The sequence below is a fragment of the Nyctibius grandis genome, chromosome 31 (genome assembly GCF_013368605.1).
Source record: "Nyctibius grandis isolate bNycGra1 chromosome 31, bNycGra1.pri, whole genome shotgun sequence".
NCBI classification, from domain to species: domain Eukaryota; kingdom Metazoa; phylum Chordata; class Aves; order Nyctibiiformes; family Nyctibiidae; genus Nyctibius; species Nyctibius grandis.
This window is the reverse complement of record NC_090688.1, coordinates 1094638-1110357: the sequence shown is the minus strand read 5'-3', so window position 1 is coordinate 1110357 and position 15720 is coordinate 1094638. Positions and strand designations below refer to the sequence as shown.

The 15720-nt window shown below is 55.4% G+C and overlaps 1 protein-coding gene across 15 annotated transcripts in view; it reads left to right on the top strand.

Annotated features, from left to right (window-relative positions):
- TCF3 (transcription factor 3) overlaps positions 1-15720 on the top strand; it is a 93808-nt gene that overhangs the window by 52148 nt on the left and 25940 nt on the right. For all 15 annotated transcript variants that reach the window (XM_068420867.1, XM_068420869.1, XM_068420868.1 and 12 more), the window contains 3 exons: positions 7792-7859; positions 12335-12464; positions 14013-14062. In XM_068420867.1, the coding sequence (XP_068276968.1) occupies positions 7792-7859; positions 12335-12464; positions 14013-14062 (248 nt within the window). The remainder of the gene's footprint in view (positions 1-7791; positions 7860-12334; positions 12465-14012; positions 14063-15720) is intronic.

Here is a 15720-nt window from a genome sequence, read left to right as displayed (position 1 = left end):
CAGCAAAGCAGAAGAGATGTTTCTTAGTAAGATGAAGGAGCCTTGATGCAGCTCAGCAGGGTTTCTTGGGGGTGTGCGTGGGGGGGACCCATCCCAACCCATCCCACGCCTGGGGCCAAGGCAGCCTTGAGAGTTTCCAACCGAGAAGGAGCTGCCCGGGGAGGAACACGGAGGTTTCCCCTTTGATGTGTGCAGGGAAGACGCGTTTGGCTTCCCCTCAAAGACGGCTCCCGGTCGTTGGCAAGCGCCGCGGCACTCCCCGGCAAGGCTGCGAGCCCAACCAGTCCCCAGCACGTGGAGCCGGAGCCTCTGCTGCCCCGGCGGGTGGTTTCCACGGGCTGTCTCGGCAGCGGAGGGCAAGCTGTAGCCTCGTGGCTGGCAGGACGGTGGCCACGCACCGTGCCCGAGGCTCGAGCGCGCGCCAGGGCTGTGTCTCACCGCGCCGGCACAAGGTCTCGGCCACTGGCCCGGGCGGTTGGGTGCAGCACCAGGACCTCCACCACCGAAACAGGAGCTGGGGAGGCTGGGAGAGAGCAGCCAGGAGGGGCAAGGGGCTCCTCATGTTTCAAAGTCGCTTTTGAATGTGGTTAAAATAGAAAATATCAATTCCTGGAGCAGGTTCCAAAATACATAAATAAGTTTTGCTTTGCCTCTGCGCTGAGGAGGATGGACCGGAGGAGGACCACAGGTGGGATTTTCTCTTCCTCTTTACCAAGCTGCTTCTGAAAACTTTTCAAGTGGCAAAATGATAAGTGGAAGGGGAGAGAAAGGAGAGCAGGAACAAAAAATAATAATGCTTTTTACGATGGTGGAAAAGCAGTGGCAAAGTGGGAGGGAAAAGGTGAGTTTGGGAGATGTGTCACTTCAGCGGCCAGGCCCTGGTTTCCAGCAAGGTCCCCCTTGGGGGCAACGGGCTGGGCCAGCTTGTGCGAATGGGGCAATTGAGTGGAATTGGTGAATTTTAAAATGTGAGGAGGTGAGAGGAGCAGATTAGGATGGACGTGTCCAGTGGAACTGGGTGGACAAAAGGTGCATGAGGCTATCATCTAAGCCCTTCTCCAAAATCAGAATTTGTATCTCTTTCCCTTCAAGAAAGAGGAAATGGAATTCACGTGGTGTGCTGTGAAAGGAAAAGTAGTGATTTCTGTTCAGCTGGGACCCACAGATGTGGTATTCGGGGCTTATGGGTGTTCTTCAGATGAACGGATAGCAGCCGGCACGGTGGGAGCTCGGCTTTGGGAGGCACCTTCTAAATCCCTCCAGGGATGGTGACTCCACCACTGCCCTGGGCAGCCTGATCCAGTGCTCGACAGCCCTTTTGGTGAAGACATTTTTCCTGATTTCCAATCTAAGGGGATATTCCAATTGAATGGGACGGTGTGAGGGCCATCTTCAGTCAGATGCTTTCCAAAGCCCACAGCTTTGTCACAGCTTCAGTTCCACAAGGTGATGAGGAAAACCAGAGCTGTCTGCAAGACTGACTGGGCGGGGAGCTCTGACCTGGGTTGCACTGGGCAGGATAACCTAAATTTTTTTAAAAACCCAACAAATCAGTCCCTGAATGGAAATACCATCAGCTTTGAGCCCTTGGTGCCGATTCCCAGAGGACGGGTGACATCCTGGCGAGGTGACGGGGACCATCCGTGGCTGCCCCGGGGTGGTGCCAGGACACGGTGTGGTGACCGGCTCGTCCCAGAGGGTGAGGAGGGCTTTTCCCTTTGTTTTAAATCACCAATCTTCAAAATCTGCCGCTCTTTTACCGTTCATCTTCAGCGGGGGCAGGCGGGGGGGGGGATTGCTTAAACAGCGGGGAAACTGATAAGCCATAACAGATTTCTTTCTAGTAATTATTTCTAGTAATTAGCTTCTTTTCAGAGGAGTCTTCCTAATCTTGCGTGTATTGTGAGCTGTTGTGGGTTGGGTTCTGCCTGGACAATGGTTTTAATCTGCCCACGGACGGGGGTTTGTCGCTGCTCCGGGCTTTTGAACATTTTTTTTTCCTCCTCCCTTTTAATCCCCGGTTGTATTTTTCCTCCTCTTTTTCCCCAGGCCTTAACTCTAATGGAATTACCAGCGCGGGGCTGGGGGGAGGCGAGCGGTGGGTGGCTGTGCCATGGCCAGGGCGGTGGGTGCCCCTGGCTGTGCCGTGGCTGGGGCGGTGGGTGCCCCTGGCTGTGCCGTGGCCGGGGTGGTGGGTGCCCCTGGCTGTGCCGTGGCCGGGGCGGTGGGTGCTGGGGTCTGTGCCGTGGCCGGGGCGGTGGGTGCCCCTGGCTGTGCCGTGGCCGGGGCAGTGGGTGCTGGGGTCTGTGCCGTGGCCGGGGCGGTGGGTGCTGGGGTCTGTGCCGTGGCCGGGGCGGTGGGCACCGGGGGCTGCACCGGGGCTCTGTTCCGGAGCGCGGGGCCAGGGTGACGTGGTGGCACTGGTGTGAACTCCCCACGGGCTGGCAGGAGCGTGGGGCCCTGCGCCTCCGCGAAGCACCCGCCTTCCTCCCAGCGGGCGCTGGCAAAACCTGTCGGCAGCGTCGAATCCCCTTTTCTTGGCTTATTTATACACATCTGCGAGCGGGGCTTGTCTTGGGGAGAGAAATGGCAAAACAGAAAGTTGACTTAAGAGCACGGGTTTGCCGTGGTGGAGGTGAGATCCTGCCGTGGGCCTGCACAGCCTCAGGACAGAGGAGGTTTTATTTTGTCCCCAAGCCTGGGGACAAGGATGCCATCGGGAGGAGAGAGCCCAAAGGGTGTGCGGGGGTTTCTCCACCAAAGCCCTGGGTGCTGCCCTGGGTGCAGAAGCCCTGCTGACATAATCCGCAGGTATTTGCTGATTAGTTCCCCCCTTTCCCAAATCCCTTAACACCCATCTGCAGGATTGCAGTAATTCAGAGGGAGGGAGGTGGCGTTTGGGGACATTCCTGGTGTTTTCTGTCCTGGTTCTTGCCATGGTCCTGGGGTTTCGCCACCTTTTCTGGTCGGTGCCCTGGGGCTGTGGCTGTGAAGGGGTGACTTGGGCAAGTCCTGGGTTTGCTGGCATCTCCCCAACAGCAGAAACAGCACCTTCTGCTGGCAGGCGCAGCTTTTTCTTGCCCAACTTGTGGATGTTTTTTAGTTCAGTAGGGTAGCTACATTCCCATCCAGAAAAGTTTGCCGTTCTTCCTTCTGCCTTGTTTTCCTAGACAATGAAATGTAAAATTTCTACTGCTGAGGTTTTTGCTGCTTTTTCCCCTTTCTGTGTGTGATGACGAAGGAGGATTCAGGGGCTGGGGCTGGCCGGGGGCTGCTCTCACTTTCCCAGTTTCCCCCATCCCATGAGACGCCGGCTGATCCAAGCGCACAGCGGATTGCTGGTACCCAGCGCCCTGGCTGTCCCATGGGAACTGAGTGAGGTATGAAGACCAACCATCAGGTGAAGGTGGTGGGTTTTCGTAAAATCATAGAATCACAGACTGGTTTGGGTTGTGAGGGACCTTAAAGCTCATCTCGTTCCAACCCCCTGCCATGGGCAGGGACACCTTCCACCAGATCAGGCTGCTCCAAGCCCCATCCAACCTGGCCTTGAATACTGCCAGGGAGGGGGCAGCCACAGCTTCTCTGGGCAACCTGGGCCAGGGTCTCACCACCCTCACAGTCAACAATTTCTTCCTAATATCTCATCTCAATCTCCCCTCTTTCAGTTTAAAACCATTCCCCCTCATCCTGTCACTCCATGCCCTTGTCAAAAGCCCCTCTCCAGCTTTCCTGTAGCCCGTTCAGGCACTGGAAGGTCCTAGAAGGTCTCCCTGGAGCCTTCGCTTCTCCAGGCTGAACAGCCCCAACTCTCTCAGCCTGTCTCCAGAGCAGAGGTGCTCCAGCCCTCTGAGCACCTTCGTGGCCTCCTCTGGACTCGCTCCAACAGCTCCGTGTCCTTCTTCTGTTGGGGGCCCCAGAGCTGGACACAGCACTGCAGGGGGTTCTCAGGAGAGCGGAGCAGAGGGGCAGAATCCCCTCCCTCGCCCTGCTGGCCACGCTGCTGGGGATGCAGCCCAGGGTACCATTGGTTTTCGGGGCTGCAAGCGCATGTTGCCGGCTCATGTTGAGCTTCTCATCACCCATCACCCCCAAGTCCTTCTCCTCAGGGCTGCTCTCAATGCATTCTCTGCCCAGCCTGGATTTGTGCTTGGGATTGCCCCGAGGCACGTTTCAGAGCAGTGCGGTGCAGAGCTGGCACTGGGTTTCAGTCCGTCTTCCCATGCACTTGCCGGCAGCCCCGCGGTTCAGCCCCCGAAGGTATCTGGTGACAGCAGAGCCGTTCGCCTCAGCGCTTCACCCTTCAAGCCACGTGTGGAAGTGACAGTATATTATCAGATGGGAGGCTGGACTGTTGCTGACCAGATAAACCAGCATGGCATTACCCTGGTTTTCCTCTGGTTCAGGAATAATCGTGATCCACCTGATGCCACGACCCGTTGGGTTATTTGTGTACCGCTGCTGGCGCCACAGCAAATAGAGCCGCTAAAGCTCTTTTAAAAATTAGGTCATTTAGGAGATCCCTCCTCTGACATTTTGACCTTTGTTTACTTAATGTTTAAGCCTCTGAAACGAAACGGTGGCAGCACCTGGTACGTCCGGCTGTCCCTGGAAGCGAGGGGTGGTGGGATGCTGGCGTGCCACGCTGTGACCCCCCGGGACACCGTGGGAGAGGGGGAGGCTTGGGTTTGGGGTTGTAGTGGAGGAGCCCACTCTGAAATTTTGGCTTGAGTTCAAGGCCTCCGTGCTAAGGTTGCAAAACCGAGCAGCCTCCTCCCTCTTCCCATCTCTCTGCCCTGTGCTTTGGGCTGGGGGGGCTGGTTTGGGGAAATTTGCTCCCCTCCACCCTCTTCATCTGCTCCCCAAAACCTCTGACCCGCGTGCGGAGCCGCCAGCCCAAGCGTCGCCCCGCGGCATTAACCTGCATCCGAGCAGGCGTCGCTGAGGGCTTTAGCTTAAGCAGATTGGAAAAATCCTTCCCTCTCCCAATTTCGCTGACTGAGCCAGCCCGGAGGCAGGATGCGATCTCCCCTTTTCGGGGAAAGGCTTTTGCCAGGGCTGGGGGTTGGCAGAGCCCGACAGCTCCCGGCCGTGTCATGGGCAGAGTCCCCTGCGCCGGCGTGGGGCAGCTGCCGGAGCAGGGCCGTCCTGCCCTGCCTTCAAACCCTTCTTGATCATCATCTCCCATTTCCCTCTTCCTTCGCCCTTTTCCCTGATGGCACTGTTAATAGGCTGTAATTAACAGCAGGGAAAAATTCCCCATATATTTTCAGTCCAGTTTTCCTTTTTTTTTCATTTTTTTAATGAAAAAGTGCCTGTTCCCCGCTGAAGAAATGTTTAATTTTGCTTTGGGAAACCCCAAAGCAGACTGTTGTGCTTCTGGCTGCCCCCAGCACAGTGTAGAGCTGTTCCCTTTCTCCCAGGCCTGGGGTACTTCCGCACAGCTGCGACACTGCCCTGGCACCCATGGGTGCTGCTTGCTGGGTCTTCACTACCTTCACATACAAGTGGTTTTTCTTGCAAGTCACTATTAGAGATTAGGGCTGGAGCCCCTCTGCTGTGGAGACAGGCTGGGAGAGCTGGGGCTGTTCAGCCTGGAGAAGAGAAGGCTCCGGGGAGACCTTCTAGCACCTTCCAGTACCTGAAGGGGCTACAGGAAACATGGAGAGGGGCTTTTGACAAGGGCATGGAGTGATAGGACGAGGGGGAACGGTTTTAAACTGAAAGAGGGGAGATTGAGATGAGATCTTAGGGAGAAATTCTTTGTTGTGAGGGTGGTGAGACCCTGGCCCAGGTTGCCCAGAGAAGCTGTGGCTGCCCCCTCCCTGGCAGTGTTCAAGGCCAGGTTGGATGGGGCTTGGAGCAACCTGGTCTGGTGGAAGGTGTCCCTGCCCATGGCAGGGGGGTTGGAACTGGATGGTCTTTAAGGTCCCTTCCAACCCAAACCAGTCTGTGATTCTATTCTATGATTTAGACAAGGTTAGATATCTCGGGAACGAATGACTGAAACACGTAATGACTCCAAATAACGACATTTGACTTGTCAAAACACAAATGTTGAGATGCTGAATATGTAAGAAAATCAGCAATGTAATTATATTTACCACAACCAAAAGAACTTTAAAAGGCAATACTTAATTATATTGTATACAGTCCTGGACAGAGGACTACATTTGCCTGGTTTTAAACTGGTTTTAAGCTCCCAGAATGTTAACAGTGATCCAAGAAATGCCAAAATTTGGACTGTTACATAACGATTGATACACTGCAGAATCATTTCTTCATAAAATAGAACTTTACGAACAACACCATCACAAGGATATTTTAATTTTCAGAGAAATTTGCTCCGGGGCGATGGCCACGAGGGGATAGGCTGCAAGGCCATTTCAGAACGGAAACATTTCACCATGTGTGTCGGGTTTCTTTTTTTTTTTCCCCCTTGAAAACACTATTTTCAGCAGCGTGTGGGCAGGGTGAGGTTGCACATGTTTGATAAAAGCCGTCGTCGGGTGCTAAAGTTCACTTGGCAGCGCTGGGGCACGTGGGTTCGGCTTGTACGGGGCTGCTCCCGCACGGCATCTCGGTCGGCAGGGATGGTCCGGCTGCGAGGGAGCCCCGCGGTCCGGGTGGGACCTTCCCGGGGGACGTAACGTAAGGTGGGATCGATGGGCCAAGGCCACCGTGTGAGGTTCAGCAAGGCCAAGTGTCGGGTTCTGCACTTGGGGCACAACAACCCCACGCACCGCTACAGGCTGGGGGAAGAGCGGCTGGAAGGTGCCTGGTGGGAAAGGACCCGGGGGTGTTGGTCCATGGCAGCTGAACATGAGCCAGCAGTGTGCCCAGGTGGCCAAGGAGGCCACCAGCATCCTGGCTTGTATCAGCACCAGTGTGGCCAGCAGGACTAGGGCAGGGATCATCCCCCTGTACTCGGCACTGGTGAGGCCCCACCTCGAATCCTGGGGTCAGTTTTGGGCCCCTCACTACAAGAAAGACCTTGAGGTGCTGGAGCGAGTCCAGAGAAGGGCAACGAAGGTGGTGAAGGGTCTGGAGACCAAGGAGAAGGGTCTGAAGAACAAGTCCTTTGAGGAGCTGCCCAGGGCAGTGGTGGAGTCCCCATCCCTGGAGGGATTTAAAAGCCATGTAGATGTGGTGCTGAGGGACATGGGTTAGTGGTGGCCTTGGCAGTGCTGGGTTAACGGTTGGACTCGATGATCTTAAAGGTCCTTTCCAACCAAAATGATTCTATGATTGTATGAAGGAAATGGTTTTCTATTAAATACCTGTTTTTTAGCTCTGGCTGGGTTTTTGGAAAGTCGAGTCTCCACCCGGAGAGGGGAAGAAGGTGATCCCTGCACTGTACGGGGCAGGAGCTCAGCTCCATGTGCTGGAATTGTATTTCCTATCGTACAGAAAGCACCCGCGGACTCTGCTCGCTCCTGCCTGGCTTTCGCTCTGCTCTGGCACCGCCTCTGCCCAATTCCACTGGCTTTTTTTTTCAATATGTTGGGAGGGATTTTTTTTTTTCCCCGCTCTGGTCTGACCCTGCCAGTTTCCATGGCCACAAGCGCTTCCCTGCATCGCGGCAGGTTTGGGGTTTTGCTGTTTATGGAGCTATCCATAAAGTTCAGAGAGCTCCTGATTTAGCAACGAGCTCGTAGGGGCGGAGGAAGCTGCGTCACGAGAGGGGGCTTCGCACCTCGGTGCGATGCCCTGGACGGGCGGGGGGTGCCCACGCAAAACCTCCCCTTCCCTCTTACACAAAACCTTTGTCTTTTCTTTTTTCCGCTGTAGGGAAGAGCAGTGAAAGAGCCTCATACTCCACGTTTGGAAGAGACACGGGGATGCCAGGACTAAACCAGGTAATGATAAAATGCATTGTGGTTTTTTTGTTTTTTAACTTCATTTACTGGCTAAGCGGAGCGAGAGCCTGGGAATGCAAAGGAACCTGGTGGTTTGCATCTCACCTCTCAGCACGAGGTCCTGGAAAGCCTCTGCTCTGCTCAGAAATGTCTGTTGGGTGTTGGGGGGTTCATCCGAGTGTGCATTGCTGGCTCAGAAGAGTTGTCAGAGTTGAGAAAACGGGGTTGTAGCAGCTTCTCGGTTCTTTTCAAAACCTCTTCAGGCTCACTTAGTTTGTTGTTGTTAATCCTGTTTCTAGCTGGTTGGTATTTAATCAGATATGGCCAATGCTGCCCTCGGAGGGAGTTTCAGTGTGTCGGATCCAAGCAACACCTTTCTTTGGGACCGGGTGGCTGCGGGCGCAGGAGCGCTCCGGGAGGCACCTTCTCCCTCCGGCTGCTGCCTTGGGGCTCGCGCTCCCCGGCCACCCCCCCTTGTACCCCGGCCAGCACCGTGTGTCCCCCCACCCGCCAGTTAAAAGGAGGGAGAGTCTGCGAGATGGTTTCTGTGCTGTTGTAGCATCGTTTCGGTGGATATCGTAGAATCACAGACTGGTTTGGGTTGGAAGGGACCTTACAGACCATCCAGTTCCAACCCCCTGCCACGGGCAGGGACACCTTCCACCAGATCAGGCTGCTCCAAGCCCCATCCAACCTGGCCTTGAACACTGCCAGGGAGGGGGCAGCCACAGCTTCTCTGGGCAACCTGGGCCAGGGTCTCACCACCCTCACAGTCAACAATTTCTCCCTAATATCTCATCTCAATCTCCCCTCTTTCAGTTTAAAACCCTTCCCCCTCGTCCCATCACTCCATGCCATTGTCAAAAGTCCCTCTCCCGCTTTCCTGTAGCCCCTTCAGGCACTGGAAGGTGCTAGAAGGTCTCCCCGGAGCCTTCTCTTCTCCAGGCTGAACAGCCCCAGCTCTCTCAGCCTGTCTCCAGAGCAGAGGGGCTCCAGCCCTCTGAGCGTCTTCGTGGCCTCCTCTGGACTCGCTCCAACAGCTCCGTGTCCTTCTTGTGTTGGGGGCCCAGAGCTGGACGCAGCACTGCAGGGGGGGTCTCAGGAGAGCGGAGCAGAGGGGCAGAATCCCCTCCCTCGCCCTGCTGGCCACGCTGCTGGGGATGCAGCCCAGGACACCGTTGGCTTTCTGGGCTGCACGTGCACATTGCTGGCTCACATTGAGCTTCTCATCACCCATCACCCCCGAGTCCTTCTCCTCAGGGCTGCTCTCAATCCATTCTCCGCCCAGCCTGTGTTTGTGCTTGGGATTGCCCCGACCCACGTGCAGGACCTTGCACTTGGCCTTGTTGAACTTCATGCGGTTCACACGGGCCCAGCTCTCCAGCCTGTCCAGGTCTCTCTGGATGGCTCCAGGTCCCTCTGGATGGCATCCCTTCCCTCCAGCGTGGTGACCACACCACACAGCCTGGTGTCATCGTCAAACTTACGCTCAATGTTTTGGTTTTAGGGTGGTTCCGTTGATGCAGGACCCTCAGCAGATGCCCATCTCCACAATCAGGGAGGGATGTGCCACGGGAGAGCTGCCTCTTGCACCAACAACCCTGCCTTGTTGGGTCACCCCGTGTGACCCCCGACAGGAGGATCAGGGCTGTGCTGGGGGGAAAAATTTGCTTCCCATGGGGAATACCACAGGCGTAAATCAGAGCCCGGGCAGGCAGTCGACCAGCCCTGAGATAATCTAGCCTGCTGCCACTGGCATCCAGAAATAGTTTTTCGGGAAGGAGCGAGCACCTCCGCTTTGATGTGTTGCTGCAACTGCCCCGTCCGTGCCCTGGGGAAACAGTCCCACCATTTTATTCGAGGGAACAGCTTTTCGTTGGACAGCTTTTTATTTTACACATGTACACACACACATCTATTACATGTTTTAATTTTACACAAATTTGTCATAATTTCCTCTTCTCTGAACTGAGGATGTTTCCTTTGCTGAAACAGCTGTGCTGGCTGTCTGTGCCAGAGTGGATTTAATTTACCACTGAAGCTGCTAAAATAAAAATGGGACGGATGCCAAGCCTTGCTTTTTAATGTGATGGTTTTGCTGGGCTTTCGTGGAGGAGGGGGAGATATAAGGTAACAGAAACGGGGTGGGCAAATGGTGCCGCAGGCCAGGAGAGGCCCCGGCGCGGGCGCGCGGTTCCGGATCAGGTGGCAGAGCAGGAGACGGAGCCCGTTTGATGTGGAAAGGAGACAAAACCCCTCTTGTGCGGGGCGGCGAGAGGCGAGCAGGGCCGTCTGCGTGCTCGCCGTGGCCCCCAGAACAGTTGTTGCTTCTGGCTCCAGTTTTGGGGGGGGGGTGTTGACCTGTGGGTTTTTTTTTAATTTTTGAACAGCACTGGAAAATTCTCCAGTGGCAGAAGCCCTGGATGGGGAGCACCTTCCTCCCCAAAACTCCTTCCTCTTGCGGCTTCCCCCTTATTTAACCCTTAACCACCTCTAGAGGCATCCCCAGAGAGAGGGAAGGGAAAGAAAAATCCCTTTCTTCAGGAAATTGCCTTAAAATCTCCGTGCCCCTCTGGAGGTACCCTCTGGAGGGGCCAGGCAGCAGCCCAGCCCTCCAGCAGCTCCTCCGGGGTGCCGCGCCGGTTGCTTTTCTTGGCCGCGCTGCTCCGTGGCGTGTAGCGGTTTTGGTGCAAAGGTAATCTGACCGGTGGAACAGATTGCAGGAATTTCACCAGCTGTGAATACACGAGCTCCTCTTTCCCTCTCCGACCCCTTTCTGGAGGAGACGGGGTTTTAAAGCAGTGGGTTTTTCATTCCAGTTTCTCCAAAAGCCTGAAATCCTCCTTTATTTCAACGTGTTGCCCTCGGAAGATGGGTCAAAGCTAAAGCTTTTGTTACTTAAAGGCCCTTTGCCAGCCCTCTTAAATTCCACGTGAATACATTTAACTTCCCCCGAGGTGAAAGGGGCGATGCTGGTGGGTGTGCTCGCTCCATCCCGGACCCAGCGAGCACCCTGGGCTCTGGCTCCTGCCGGCTCCGCGCCGCTTCCCACCGTGCCCAAGGTCAGCTGGGATAAACACGAGGGAGGAGTTTCCTCTTTTTAGAAAGAGGGATTTGACTTTCCCCTGATAAAAAGCAAGAGAAAACCACCCCCAGCAGAGGCGTCGCAGCTCCGTTGCATCGTCCACGATGGGTCCGGCCGCGCTGGGGATGGGAGAGAAACCATCAGTGCCGGCACCCTGGGCTGGGTTTTATGGCCACAAGGGACTGGGAGAGGTACAGTCAGGTGGGCCACCAACCTCTCCTGTCTCTTGCGGTCGGTTTAGGCATGGTCGAGAGATGTGACAGCCTGGGGACTCCTGGGTTTGCCGGTGGGTGAGCGCTGTGTCTGTCCCCTGCCCTGACTGGGTCCCTGATGGCGTTGCGGAGGCGAGGGGCAGTGTGGGGCCGTTGGGTCAGAGGTGCCTTTTGAGGGTGGGTGAACATGCTGTGCCCATCAGGTGTGTCCCCCACAGGCACCAGAGCAGTGATCACAGAATCACAATCACAGAATCGTTTTGGTTGGAAAGGACCTTTAAGACCATCAAGTCCAACCGTTAACCCAGCACTGCCAAGGCCACCGCTAACCCATGTCCCTCAGCACCACATCTACACGGCTTTTAAATCCCTGCAGAGATGGGGACTCCACCACTGCCCTGGGCAGCCTGTTCCAATGCTTGACAACCCTTCTGGGGAAGAAATTGTCCCTGATCTCCAATCTAAACCTCCCCTGGTGCAACTTGAGGCCGTTTCCTCTCATCCTGTCACTTGTTACCTGGGAGAAGAGATTGACCCCCACCCTGCTGCACCCTCCTTTCAGGCAGTTGTAGAGAGCGAGAAGGTCTCCCCTCAGCCTCCTTTTCTCCAGACTAAACACCCCCAGGTCCCTCAGCCGCTCCTCATCACACTTGTGCTCCAGACCCTTCCCCACCTTCATTGCCCTCCTCTGGACACGCATCAGAACTGTAATCCCGTGCTGCAAAACCTTGGAGGCACTGGGGGAAGAGTTTTGTCCCGAGTCAGTCCGTGAGGCAGGCGGGCAGTGCGGCAGAACAAGCCCCTCAGCCCAATGGTCTGTTTGCCTTCAATCGAACGGTCAGCGGGGTCCCATCCTGCCCTCACCTGTGTGGGTCCGTGATGCTCCCCTCCATGGCACCTGCTCCTTCACATCCCTGGTTTGTAGAGAGCTTCGTTGCTGCGATCCAGCGAGAAAACACAGCTTGAAAGACCCTTTTCTTCTTGCACATACATTCTCCCATACCTACCCCCATATTTACGTGTTTGTTTTTCCTTCTGGCCCTTTAGCTTGTCCTTTTTTTTCTCCTCGACTGAATTTGTGTGAAGGTAGCTCAAGGCAACTCTGTTCTCTCCCAGCGAGCGCGGTGGTTTTTCCAGCGTAATTACATGGAAGGGCTTTTCTCTCTCCTTGTTTGCAGACTGGTTTCCTGCCCAGCGAAATGGGAATCACGAGTCCGAGCACGCTTTCCCCCACTGGGGTCAAAGGGGGGTCTCAGTATTTTTCTTACCCCAACAATCCTCGCAGGAGAGGTGCTGAGAGCAACATAGGTAAGTCACTCCGCGTCACCCTCGGGTGCCACCGCTCCGGTTTCTCCTGCAGCTTGGTCACACAGCTCGGGGCTGTCGGCTGGGCGGGCGGCCGTGTCGGGTCTGCCTTGGGGAGGGAAAGCGCTGACGTTGCCGTGTGTGCACGTAGGAGTGAATTGGGCATCTGCTTTTTTTAGAGCGGGGAAAAATATATATATATATATAATTTTTTAAAAGGGGGGAGTTGGGTTCAGAGTCGTGTAGAATTTCCTCCCTGTCGTGCTGCAAGCGAACGTGACTGCCAGGGACAGGTTGTTCAGAAGTGGCGTGAGGTGCGGGCGCTCTGCCGGGCCACAGGAGCTGTGCCCTGGGCCATGGGAGCTGTGCTCTGGGCCACGGGAGCTGTGCCCTGGGCCACGGGAGCTGTGCCCTGGGCCATGGGCAGTGTTTGCTCCAGGACCTCTCCCTGCCCACCTGCCTGCTTCGATGGGCCAGAGCAGGAGTTACCCACATCTGGATCTACCTGGGAATAAACCATTTTGCTTTTAACAAAGACTCAGGTCGGGTGTGAATTTAAGTTTCCGGTGAAGACAAGCCCCAGTTCTCCAGAACTTGTGTTTCTTGTCATAGTTCCCCCCTGCACCCTCCAAAGTCATTTTCTTGCTGCTATTTTGGGCTTTCCCCAACAAACGAAACCAGAAGCGACCCAGCGTTACGTGTATTTTTTTTCCAGTGCTTTTCAGAAAAAGGCATGCACTTCGATATTGCCACTTGAAAACGTTGCTGGTTTACGTTGTCAGCCTGGAAAATGATTCTTTTGCATCAGATCATTCTGTGTGAAGAATTTCTTCAACCCAGCGGAGTCCCTGGCTTGGCAGACTTGCTGTGCTAGCACCCTGCCCCCCCGTCCAGCTGGGGCTTTCTTTAATTATGAACTAAAAAAAAAACAAACCCCAAATTTTTAACCAGTGCTTCCCCTTGAGCCGTTCCTCAGGATGTTTCCCCCATCGCCTCCCTGAATTGTGTCCTTTCCCCCAGGGTGTTCTCCTCCTTCGGAGCTGGCCCTGGAGCGATGAGCTGGGGAGGGACTGTCCCTGCCTTCCCGCAGCAGTGAAGGTTTCCCGAGTATTTTACTGTACAAGGAGGAAATGAAAATACAGCCCCATCCCTGCGTTTGTTCTCTTTCTGCATCCTTTCTCTGCAAACCCACTTCATGTTAAATTGTTTCAAAAAAAACTCAAACCCCAAGTGGTTATTTATGGGCTCAGTCTCTTCCAAAGAGCAAGCACAGCCCTTTGCTGCCTCTTATCGTGGTGTTTTGGGAGAAACTACCCGGTGAACTCCGTTTGTGGGTGAAACCCACCCTCAAAGGGTGCAGATGAGATGGAGAGGTGCATCCTCAGACATTTTCACTGTTGATGCTTCCTTGGCTACGGGACATTAGGGATCTGAGCCCTATTTTGTACTTGGCATCTTTCATCCTTGGAGACTTTTTAGCTGTAGCTTGTTGTTTTCCCTCCAGCTAACCCCCTTCAAAAATAAAATCCTCTCTTCTTTTCTTTAAACCAGATGGACAGCCCAAAAAGGTTCGGAAGGTGCCTCCTGGACTCCCCTCCTCGGTAAGTGGCAGGAGCATTTTCCCTGCAGGTATCCCCTTCCCGTTCCTCCATCCCCTGGGCATCCCTGCTCCATGGGTCCAGCCACCCAAACATTGAGAGTGTGGATTTTAGCAGGACAGGGAAGGGTTTTCCCAGCTACAGCTTCCTATGTAGGAGAAATGGGGAAGGCTGTGAGGCTGCAGTGCTGGGGCACTAATCGGGGAGAAGGAGCCGCGATGCTCCCTGCATGGAGCAGCCGCCGGCGGCACCTCCCTGGACCCCGTCGCCTCCTCCATCGTCTGTTTGACGTTATGTCGCGAGTGCCCGAATGAAATGTAATATTTGATGTGATCAGATTTCACTCCAGAAGGGAAACCAAACCAGTTGTAATGCGGGCAGGCAGCTGGGGCTGCTCCAGGTGTGTGCGCTGCCTGGGCTGGTTTATAAGAAAGCTGAGCAGGCTGGAGGAATATGTTACCCTGCTCCTGTGGCTGTTACAGGGGAATAAACTGAACAATGTCTTTGTGGCTAGAAGTAATGGGATCTCCAGGAAAGCTAATTTGAGCAGGCTGGAGGGTTCCTGCAGGAATATGGGAGCTGTCTGGCTTGTGTGGTGGCCGAGGCTGCGTTCCTCGCTGGAGCGTTTGCGTGCTTGCAGGGGGACGGGTGGGCTCTGTCCCGCAGGCGAGCTGGAGCCCAGGCTGGGGCTGTGCTGGAGCCCAAACTGGGGCTGTGCTGGAGCCCAAACTGGGGCTGTGCTGGAGCCCGGGCTGGGGCTGTGCTGGAGCCCAAACTGGGGCTGCGCTGGAGCCCAGGCTGGGGCTGCGCTGGAGCCCTGGCTGGGGCTGCGCTGGAGCCCAGGCTGGGGCTGTGCTGGAGACATGCCCTTGCCCGAGCACATCATGCCACTCGCTGCCAGAGCTGCTGCGATGTGGAGTGAGTGCTCGCTCGCTCCCCCATTCCTCAGGGGACACCCGTGTGCGTCCACCCGTGGGGGAAATCTCGTGCTGTGGTGCCCATCACTGCGAGCTCAAAGCGCGATCTGTAACCTGCACCGCGGGCTCTGCCTTCAGGAATGGATCCTGAGCTGCCAGTGTTGGGAGGATGGAGGGAGAGGAAGGCACCAAGGGCTTGCCGCGTTGGGCTTGCAGACCAGAGGGTGTTGGAGGGTTTCTGCAGACCCACATCATGCAGAAACCAGCTCCAGTCAACAGTGCTGAGTTGCTCCAAGAGTCTGTGTTTTAACAGGGAAGACCTGCTTGAAGCAGAATCCGTATCGCTGCGTAGAGTTTCTGTGTGAAATTCAGAGCTTTGAAACCCCAGCTGACGTGTGGGGAAACCATCGCTCCCACCACACGGACCTTTATTGGCCTCAGATTTCAGAGGTGTCGAGGCTTGCTGCAGGTCATGCTGGTGATGCCCTAAAGGGCCCAGATTCATAGAATCACAGGCTGGTTTGGGTTGGAAGGGACCTTAAAGCCCATCTAGTTCCAACCCCCCTGCCACAGGCAGGGACACCTTCCACCAGACCAGGTTGCTCTAAGCCCCATCCAACCTGGCCTTGAACACTGCCAGGGAGGGGGCAGCCACAGCTTCTCTGCGCAACCTGGGCCAGGGTCTCACCACCATCACAGTCAACAATTTCTTCCTAAGATCTCATCTCAATCTCCCCTCTTTCA